General features: G+C 37.2%; 1 protein-coding gene across 1 annotated transcript in view; it reads right to left on the reverse strand.

The window, feature by feature from the left end:
• RFC1 (replication factor C subunit 1) overlaps positions 1-10,924 on the reverse strand; it is a 34,316-nt gene that overhangs the window by 22,498 nt on the left and 894 nt on the right. The window contains exons 2-4 of the mRNA XM_027686340.1: positions 5,747-5,875; positions 3,966-4,041; positions 2,900-3,019 (exon numbers count right to left, since the gene is read on the reverse strand). Of these exons, the coding sequence (XP_027542141.1) occupies positions 2,900-3,019; positions 3,966-4,041; positions 5,747-5,875 (325 nt within the window). The remainder of the gene's footprint in view (positions 1-2,899; positions 3,020-3,965; positions 4,042-5,746; positions 5,876-10,924) is intronic.

The following is a 10,924-nucleotide window of genomic DNA, read 5'->3' on the forward strand; positions in this document are numbered from 1 at the left end:
TTACATTGTCCTCTGCAACACTATTCCCTGCTTCTTCTGGGGATTTCTGTCAGAACCTACTCATTCCTAAAGTACATTTCAAGTAAAACTCCCTTAAGGTTCAAGTCCGTATTTTCAACTGACCTTTCATTAAACACTTGAGGAAAGCTGCTATGTAAAGTACTATTTATTCTCTTCATGCATTTTCCATAAGTATGTACAATGCAAGTATTGCCCAGGGAGTGCCAAGGACAATATTTTATTCCCTCATGAAACCTTTCAGTTAAGACATGCTTATTCACTGACAACCTGGTGCTCATTTGAACCAGCATTTGGATGTGGGAACTATTTTTATTTTGCCAGCAGTATTAGCACTTCACTAATAGTTTTTTTCTGAGTTTTTTGGGGTTGGTTGGTTTGTTTGTTTCCCCATCCCAATATTCTCTACATTAAGGAGTATATATTCAGCAAGCACATTCACAAGCTATTCCTTTGTCCTGTCTTCTAAGCTCTCAATGAACAGTTTTCCAGTAACCTACAGACCTCCTCAGTTCCTACGACTTCAGTTTTTTTACCTTTATAAATAACTCAGCCTACCAATAGAACAAGGCTTTTCTTGTTTTAAAAAAGTTTATTTTCCAATATTCAAGCAATCAAGGCCTCTACAAGCGAGGTCACAATTCCTCCTGTGATGAAACCAGGTGAGGTTCAACAAATCACAATAGCAGGTCATCTTCTACAAACAAAGCTCAAGGTTCCATACTTCTTTAAACAGTCAAAGTGTTACTTTGACAAGTACAACAAACACTTGGATTTCTCCCAATCCTGTAACACTGTACTATCAACAAGACAAGGCTCTTTTTTTTCCCCTTCTTGCCTGATAGAATAACTTCATTTTATCTTTGGCCACCATTAAACTAAATACTTATTTAGATTCAATTTGTTTTAATAAAAACAAAAGTAGTTATTACAGAATTACAAAGAGCAACAATTCTTGCTTTGTTCTTTTGCCTTTTAAAAAAATCAGCTTGTTCACAAGCTAATAAGAAACAAAGCAATGCAATAACCCAATCAGTCCATTCTTATACAAACCAAAAAGTTACTTTGCCAACACTTTTCAAGAAAGCTGTATCCCCCATAGTTATACAGAAGAAGTGAAAGAAATTCAAGTAATAACAGCAAGAAAGTTTGAAATTAAACTGAAAAGTAGGTTGAAGCAATTAACTACCAAACTTCTACTGTCTACTTGATGCCAAAAGGCTCTTTCAAACACATGGCCATGGACAGAGCCCTTGAAAATGAGATTCTGACTTTTGATCCAAGTCCAAGTAGCACATTCTTGATATAAGTTTTCAGCTGCATAACAGTGAAAATAAGAAAAGAACAAACCCCTACAAATTTCTTTAGGATCTTTTCTGTCTATATTTCTGTATTCCTCTTCTTTATTTATCTCAAACAGTAGCTGTATCAATACCACTTAAACACACTCATCTTGACAGCTCCATTAAGCTGAAGAAACAATTTATACAGATGAAATATAAACAAAATTCAAACATTAGGTCTCAAGGTTATAAAGGCATTTTTTTAAAATACACTATTAAGTCAACCCTGGGTGTACTTAAGACTCTTTTGATAAGAGTAACCTTGAGCCTGTGGTTTTCAGGGATTTCACTAATAACCTTGACTAGTGTTCCCATGGAAACAGAAAAACTTGATTACACAACTTCGAATTGCATAATTAACCTAAACATGTACTCTTTATTCCTAAAGAATCTGATCATTTACCTCTGGGATCAATGCTTTTAAAGATCCTTTCAATTAGGAAAGACATCTTGGCCAAACTTTCAAATGAAACAAAGCTTGGAGTAAAAGGATAAATAAGATAAAAACCATGTCCAGGTTACTTTGGAAAATTGCATTCATCTGAATACATGACACAGTTCAGCTAAATGCCAGGTCAAATATCTAGGACAAGCAAAATAAGTACAATACATCTTAAACACAGTGATTCTGAAGTGAGCCCAAGGAGGAATAAAGTGTAGAAAAAGCCCAACAGAGCCACACTTCTAATGCAATACTGCAGCAAACAATCCCTTTTCATTTTAAAAACACATGGTATGATTATAGGGAGGCCATGTTGATGTTCAGCAACATGCTTACAAAAAAAATAACACCATATGCAGGTACAGTGCCTACGCTTCCAAATAAAGTACAATAAAACTCAAGGAGGGATCACAGAAGGACTACTGGAATTCTATCACTCAAACACATTTTACCAAAACAGATTTGAATACAAGTCTGTTAATTTTATCACAGTTTCTTCAGAATGTACTGTGGCTAGTAAAGAACTCTACTATCAGGAGACCTGATAGTTATAGCTTCAGCTGAACTCAGACTGGATGAAGAATGCACATCCAACCACTGCAGCAACTGACAAAACATATGTGTTGATAAGTAAAACACAAAACCCAAGAACTGTTGCAGTCACCAACAGATCAGGCAGAGATTAGAGACATGGAAAGTCAAATACCAAGTAAAATAAAAATCCATGTTTTCAAACCTATTTATGGTGTGCAAGTGAGCAGTTTAACTATATTAAAAATTATTCCTTCTTTCCCTACATCTGTGGAATTGTCTTAAGCAAGGAAGCATTATCTCATTACATTATATGCCTATTTAAATCAACCTAAGCCACTATCCAACATCACCTCAGTTTTACCCTGTGCCCGACTTTACAGTACTTGAGGCTAAACCTCTGAAGTGCTTTTGGTTAGGTTGTTTAAGGAGAACATAATTTGTCTTCCTCAGTATTAGGCTTTAGGATCAAATTTAAGAGTATATCAGTCAAACAATCCATCCCACCAGTAACTTAATCCGCCCCACTACAGCTGAACACATAATGATATATTTCTTCCATTACCTGTCTCTGAAATATAAACAACAGGATCCCGCTTCAGAACTTTACCAAGTTTTGAAGTAGCTGCTTTTTTCTCAGGTGTCTTCTTGGATTTTTTCACTGACTGCACCTCCTCTTCTGAATCTGTATTTTGACCACGACATAAATGTAGATTTCCTCCACATACACACACAGGCTTTAAGTAATAGATCACATAACAGTTAACATGTGTTCACATATATTCAACTGAGTGAGAAAGAGATTCCATATTCCTACCGTATGTCAGAGCATAGCTTCATTTTTCATCCATCATATAAATGACAATGCATAATTGGTCAGAACTCAGTCTTGACAAGTGGTTTTTTGTTTACATAACAAGAAATATTTTGTTATTTATTCCAAGAACAGCTATGCCTATATAAAAACCTCTCTGTGGTCAAGGGTACCACAGCAGTTTACTTCAAAAAAAACCAAACAAAAAAACCCCAAAATCCAAACTCACAAAAAATACTATATTATGCTGGTGTGTTCCATGAAACTGTAAATTTGTAACTATGGAATGAATATTTACTAGATTTTTTTAATAGAGAAAGACACACAAGTTTGCTTTTAAAACAATCTTCCATATTATATTCATGCAATCCACAAAAACATAAAATTATAGAATACGATCAGCCTCCTGTACCCAGTGTAGGATGTTATTTATCCCTAATAGAAAACTAAAACTCTCCAGAATGTATATACAATTTCATAACAAAAAAAAAAGTTACAAAGTTTTGATAAAATTTACTATCTGAATTTCTTTTTTTGTGGTTTTTTTTGTGTGTGTGTTGGATTTTGGTCTTTTTAACAGGTATTTTGTTAAAAGTTATTTTGCATTGTATATTACATGCATGACATACACTGCACTCATATTTATCAAACATATTTATCCATCAACATTTACTGTGAAAAATGTTTTTAATTGCATCTATTCCATAATAATAAAAAAAACAACACAAAAACTTTCAGATGCACCATTTACCTGATCAACCTTGAATGCTGATGCAAGGCATACAAAGGAACATTCAGAAACAACTGTGAACACTACCTGAATCATAGATTACTCTCCTCTTCTTTTTCGTACGCTTTTGTTTGGAATCATCTTCACTGGGAGAATTGTTCACCTAAGAGCAACAGTCCATTAGTTCATCAATAAACAGATCCTTCCAGCTTTTACTCAGTTACACAATGAAATTTATGAGTTTCAAACAAATTCTTACAAATTATTTATTTTCAAATATTACATTTACAAAACAGTTTTCTGCTAACTCCTGGGTGGGCACGGGAAGGGTGCAGAGCAGACGAAATGAGGAAGAAACTGCAGTAATAAAGCTAAACATGCTCCAAGCAAACTACAGATGTTTAAAATAAATATTCTAATTAATGCTAATTAAAGTTAATCAAAAACAAATTTTTGAGCACTTCCAACCGTTAATCCAAAAAAAGAAATGGTCCCATGCAAAACAGAGGTCAGACAGGCCAGTAAGTTACTTTCACTTTTGTTTCTACACTGGATGTGGCTTCATTGTAACCACCAGAATTCGACACAACCTCAGAGAACAATACACCCAATGGAAAAAAAGAAAAAATCATGCACAACATTTGAAGCTACACTGATTTCCAGGTCAGAGCCCTTGTTGTTGCAGGCTCTCCTCTCACCCCTTGAGCAGTGCAGCCACTGCCAGGGATTGCACCAGTATTCACACCTGACAAATGTGCCCCAGGTGGCATCAGAGAGAACTGAATTGTCTCAAGGAATTTTTTTTTAAACATTGCTAGTTTTAGATATTTAGAAATATCACAAGCTGCACAGGTATAAAGTTTCCTCAGTCTAACAAACTACCAGCTATGCTTGTTTTCTAATCACATGCAGTTGTAAATGCTTTTATTTATCTAGAATTGTATTTTTAGAGTAACTCATTTTATCATCTACATTAAGTCCTAACCTGAAATCTGTTAAATCCTTGATATAATTGGAGAATTGCACAGTAGAAATAACAGATCACAGAAGATAACTGCTATGTCTTTCAGCTCCACTTAATGGTCCTTTATTTTCACATTGAAACAACTAAAATACACAGTCAGAATATTTTTGAGTAACATCTTACTTCCACACTGTTATGCTTCACATTAAACATCCCATCCTATTAGAAATCCTTCCATTTGCAAGTGATTTTAGAGCTATCTTTAGCCACTGCTTTCTTTTTTATACAGCTTAAATGATGAACACGTGAAGTAGCCTGACACCAGAACCCAACCTGGTTTTAACCTATCATTTTAAAGAATTTGGTCTTTGCAACAGGTTTACAGAAGTGATCCCAATGAAGACAAACAATATTAACATTTCCCCCACAGGTGTTAGAACATCTGGTTAAAAAAACTGGTCAGAAGGCACCTCCACCACAGACTTTTACCTCACTTGGAAGCATGGCACCTTTGTGATATGCCTACATCTACTGTGTGTAAGCTTACACTTTAATTAAACTAAAGACTAAGTAAGCAGAGCTACTTAGAGAACTGTGGGCAATAATTAAAATAACTTCAAATACATCAGACTGTTCCTACACTAGCACCTAACCATAACAACTTCTACCTGCCTTTGCCCTACAAACCAAATTTTTTAAATTAGCAGTTTTTTTCACCACCTACAAAGGTTTACTGGTAGAAGTTAATATTAAGTGGTAGTTCCCTCCCATGCCTATAAAACCTGACATATTATCTGTTATTTTAGTATATGAGAAGAATTATAACTTTAAGAAACGCTAGATACACAAACAATCCTGTATCAGAGAAACCAAACACTTCATAAATAAGAAAAGCAAAACTAACCTTAGTCTCCTTTTCCCTTTTCTTCCCACTTGAAGGTCCTTCGCCATTTTTAATTTTTTCACTCTTTGTCACAGTATCACATTGTTGTCGCTTTCCAGGAGGTACAACACCAAAGAATTTCCGGATATCCTAGCAAAAGGGAAAACAATAAATTTTTAAATACATAGCTCATCACACTACAAAACAGCAATGCACTGAAATTACTTTCTCAGTAGCTCCATTACAATATATATTGATTTTGAAATTCTGTTTATGATTCAGAAAACAAAGCCCAGCTAGTTAAACGTAGCTGCTCAGACACCCACACCACCTTTCTTGTCTTTGAATCACGAAAAAATTTATTTCTTCCTTAGTCATCTTCACCAATACACATTGCAAGACAAACTTCCACTAGCAGTGAAATACAATGACTTAAGACAGATGCTTAATTCTTTTTTTTTCCAATTAGTTATCACAAACCTAGACCAAAGTACTTCTACAGTTAAAATGATCAACACAGCTATGAAGTAGTGTCAAATGTAAAAAGACAGTTAAGTAGTGGGACATACTGCATTCTCCACCTTCTCATAAATTTAAGACAGTAACTTGCACCTTGCAAAAAATTACTCAGGTAAAAAGAGGTAACATTTAAATAGAGAAACAATTTAATACCAAGAGTTCCAAAAGGTCTATTCTGTAACCTTATTTTAGTACCTGACCACAATACAGACATAACAAGCTTTCTAAGTGTGTAAAATCAACAGCTGAAGCTTCAAATTTAGAAAAGCACTATTGTATAGACAAAACCAAATCTGACTTCTGTCAAAAAAAGCCCACTGGTTCAGGTTTATTAAAAAGAAAGTGAGAAAACAGGTACCTGGTTGGTATCACTACCTCCAGCATTAGCAGCCATTTTAGAGAAAGAAAGTGCCTCCTATGGCCTAAATAATATAGAGAAGGTAAAGGATGTGGCTCAGGCCTACATTGTACCCAGCTGAGAGCTATTCCCCAACATGGAGTTCATCTGGCAATTTGTTATTATCACAAGTAATGACAAGTAAAGTAATACATTCTTAAGAAATCTGCATCAAGCCTGATTGATAATAAGGGGTCTTTCAGGCTCCTTTTCTCTTACCAGTCAGCTCCCTGGAAGTTTGGATTTAGGGCTTAAAATCAATGGAACATGTAATTTGAAAGCATGCACAAAATATGGGACATGTATAGATTCGTTTAGTATACTCAGCTTAAAACAATTTTCTAGAATCAGAAATGTTATTTCCTGTAAAAATTTAGGCTCTTTGTGTTATAGCTGCATATAATAACATAGATTCAGCAAGCAGACAATGGTAGACTGGAAAGCATTCTTCCTAAAGTGTGACTTCATGCATTTCCATTATGGAATTCATGCACAGATTTTCAACACTCTACTATTTTACATGTACTCCTACAATATAAATGCATTACTATATAAACTATGAAATTCTGCCCATCGATACCTTTAGCTAACAAGTTTGAAGAGAGCATCTGTTTAAAGAGTCTCCAAGTAGATTCGTGGACTTGATCACTCAATTATACTCATTATTACTGACTTCTTTTTAGGCTTAAGATAACAGGCAAGAGAAAAACAAGCCTCATTAGAATTTTTATGTAGTAAAATAATTTAAATACTAACTACAACCCTGCAAAATAAAGTGACTTCAAAGTTTTGGGTTTTTTTAATAGTTGTTACTTTAAAGCTTAAAATATTTGGAGAATTAATTTTAGATCAACAATAAGGCTCTACTCATTCTGTTGCTTTAACTAAAAACTGTCAAATAGCAAGTGAGCTGCTCTGCAAACTTACAAACCTCTACCAACCTCTGTGCTTTCTGGAAATTGTTATGTGAGGGAACATGAATACATCTCAAAATCAGAGTCTTCACACTTATACACTTTACAAGTGGTAGCAGGAAATACGTGTTACATTGGATAGCCCAACTTAACACCACCTGTCTGGTTTAATTTACTTCTAAAGCTTACCGGTAGACTTCTACAGAGGCTTTTTAGCAAGATTTATTTATCATTCTTTTTCCTCTATCTTCATCTTGAGTTTTGGATTCCAGTTCTGGAATCAGTTTTTCTTTAAAAATGCACATAACTGTGGTAGAAGATTTGCAGAACCTTTTGGTGTTGTGAGAAGATGCAATAATATTAGAATATTTTAATAGACTTACGCAAGGTTTATGAAATGCAGACTTCATAAACTACACAGCTCCAAGATACAAAGGAAAACCTACACCTATGCACAATCTTCTTCAAACTTCAGAGTTATAAATTCACCAATCTTCTTCAGCTATCCTGCTCTTTAGAAGAAAAGGTAACCTTGTTAGCCACTGCTGACATAACAGACAGTGAATACAGAATTGCCTGGGAGAAAAGTATGCCACACTGCACCAATAAAGTTACCCTTCAGTGACGCTTTTATCCAAGAATCATGAGATTTTTCATGCCATTTATTAAGAGATGCCAGATAAATTATTAATTCATTGCATAACTAACTGCAGAAATGAAGCAATGTAAGTATCTATCATATCGACTTAGATCCCAGATAGGATCACTTGCTCCAGTTCTGGGTTTGTTTGTTTATTTATTTAACATACTCTGACTGACCCTCTCAGTGGTTTATAATGCCATGCATATATATGAGATCACCTGGTAGAAAAACTGTGTGTGTTTAGCTTTTATCTATGCTCATTCAAATCAGAAAAGGCATCTATCAACGGAACCATCAAGTTTCCTTCCAGGATATTGCCCCCAAAAACCACAGCAGTGTGCCTTGCATATCCTGGAAAAACCCACCAGCATGGCTGTTCTAGGTGGTCCCCTTGCCCGTAATACTAAAATTTAAGGGCGAGGCTATATTGGTGTGTCTCTCCAGGTGTGCTTCAGCAGCAGCAACAAGACATGTAATTTTGAGCTGTTCCACCCAGGTAGGAGTTGTAAGTAAGGCTTTCTGATCACTCTTGCTTGGTTAGGGGCGTAATTGATGCACAGCATCTGAACAGCCTAAAAAGCTGGTTCCTGCTCAGCTTTTAGCAATGGTATGACCTCAGTAATGGCTGTGCCATCTAGTCCTTTCCAGTTCTGAATACTGCTTCAAATCCTCCATCTTATGCAATAACAGGAGACCATAGTAATCAATCACATCAGGTTGCAAGTTTTCTTTTGAAAGATTTGTATCTATCTGTTTTACTGAGGAGAGTAACACAAGCAGAAACCAAAACCTATTTGTTAGGTGGTACAAAGACTGGTTATTTCAAAGACAGTGTTTTTACAAGGCTAGTGTTCAATAAAGCATATTATTTTCCAAAATAACATCATATAATTCACTCTGCACCTCAAAATACAAGACAGAACACGGAATTTCACCAACCTAGCTCAATGACTGCAGTAGAAAGTATATGCTCCTCATTCCAGGTATTCGGAGCATCCATGAGGGCCTTCATCAAAAGAATCATATTTATTTATAGCCTGCCTATTTCAGTGCAAGTTTTGCCCCAACATCACCTGTGACATTTGGTGCTTCCAGAACGATTGCAGTAACTGAAATCAAATTTTTGGTATCACTTCAATGAAACCAGTAATACTTGCTTGGGTAACTATACTTAATTAATATTTACTGATAGTGGCAACTGCAGCACAGGTTCTATATGGCATTTTTCAACCAGTGTCACAGGTCTAAGTACACAACAGCTGATGCTCCAGCTCCAGCCCTATGAGTGTCCCTCTCAGCTACAGAAAACTCAAGCAGCCCCTACTCCCAGGCACTCATTCCATCAGGTATACCAGTATAGTTCTCTGCTTGGAAACTGGGTTAGGCCACTAATCTGGGTGAAAAAATAAATCCCTTCTAAGACAAATCAGTTCATTATGTAACTCTACACACATCAGTTCAGCACAGCTGAGAAGATGCTGCAGAACCAATCTGACAGGGGCTACTTACATTTGGCAATACACGAAAAAAGTTTGCAAGGGTGTGACATTGAATTGCAATACACTTGTGCTGTGGTTGCACAAGCAGCACAGGCTACACCATTACTAACATCACTGAATTTTTGCCTCTGCAGCTGCAGCAGTGACGGTTGTACAGCCTCTTTGCTTCAGGACTGAAAAGGGCAACTCATATTGTCCTCAAAATTATTTTTGTCTTCCTCCTTTCTAGGAAAGTGCCAGACATTGCAAGATGTGTGAATTCAGAAGATGACACAGAGGGAGAAAGCCTTTGTCCCGCAAAGGTGGGAAAGGAGGAAGCAAGTCTTCCATTAAGATCAGTTTTCTAAAAAGGTGTTAGCAGAGAAACAGGAGAAGCAGATTTGTCCTCATACATAAATTTAAAGCCATCAGCGAGCCCTAACAAACTATGAAAATATCACATATTACTAGTTTCAGCAGTCTAAGTGCTGGCAGACCTCTATCATTACTGTAGAAGACTCAGACTGTATCACCCATCATTGCAGAGCATCAGGTTTAAGCTATAAACATGTTTAAACTCTTTGGAGTCTAAAATCAAAGCTGAACCCTAACTAGCTTTGAACGGCATCTGTAGTTAAACCAGTAAAAGGTGTGCAGAGAGGCTCCATCTGAGTAGAAGCAAACTTATCTGAGCCAGAGATGAAGAGGGGATACCATCCTATAGTGGCTGCTTAAGGGAGCAGCACTTTGGAAAGCACAAAAACACGTATATGTTTACATTTACAAACTCCTTAGAGCCTCATGAGGGTTGCATCCTTATTTATAAACAACTGCCTACTTCCTGAGTTTTAAGTTCTTTTCTCCCCACTCGAACTGTTTTTCTGCAAATACTGCGCACCGTCCAGCTCGGCAGAAGAAACGCCCTCGTGTGTGCCCCGCTGGAATTAAAGGCAGAGTTAACACTCCGGCAGACCGCGTTTGGAGAGGTTAGCTCGTCTGCATTCCTTCTCCAGTCGAGCCCGCGGTCCACGCCTAATCCCCCACCCGGTTCCGGGAACGATGAGCTGGAGAGACTCAGCCGCTTCCCGCTCCGGGCAAGGGCATTTCGTCCGCCAGGGGCTCCATGGCACCACGCGGGGAGCCGGGGCTCGATCGCTGCGGGCAGGAGCGCGGCGGGGCGATCTCTGCTCCGCAGCCGCTCCGCCGCCCGCGGGGCTCGCTCAGCCCGCGCTGGGCCCCGCCGGCCCC

This window comes from Neopelma chrysocephalum, unplaced genomic scaffold, assembly GCF_003984885.1.
Source record: "Neopelma chrysocephalum unplaced genomic scaffold, ASM398488v2 Primary Assembly neopelma1_71, whole genome shotgun sequence".
Lineage (NCBI taxonomy): Eukaryota > Metazoa > Chordata > Aves > Passeriformes > Pipridae > Neopelma > Neopelma chrysocephalum.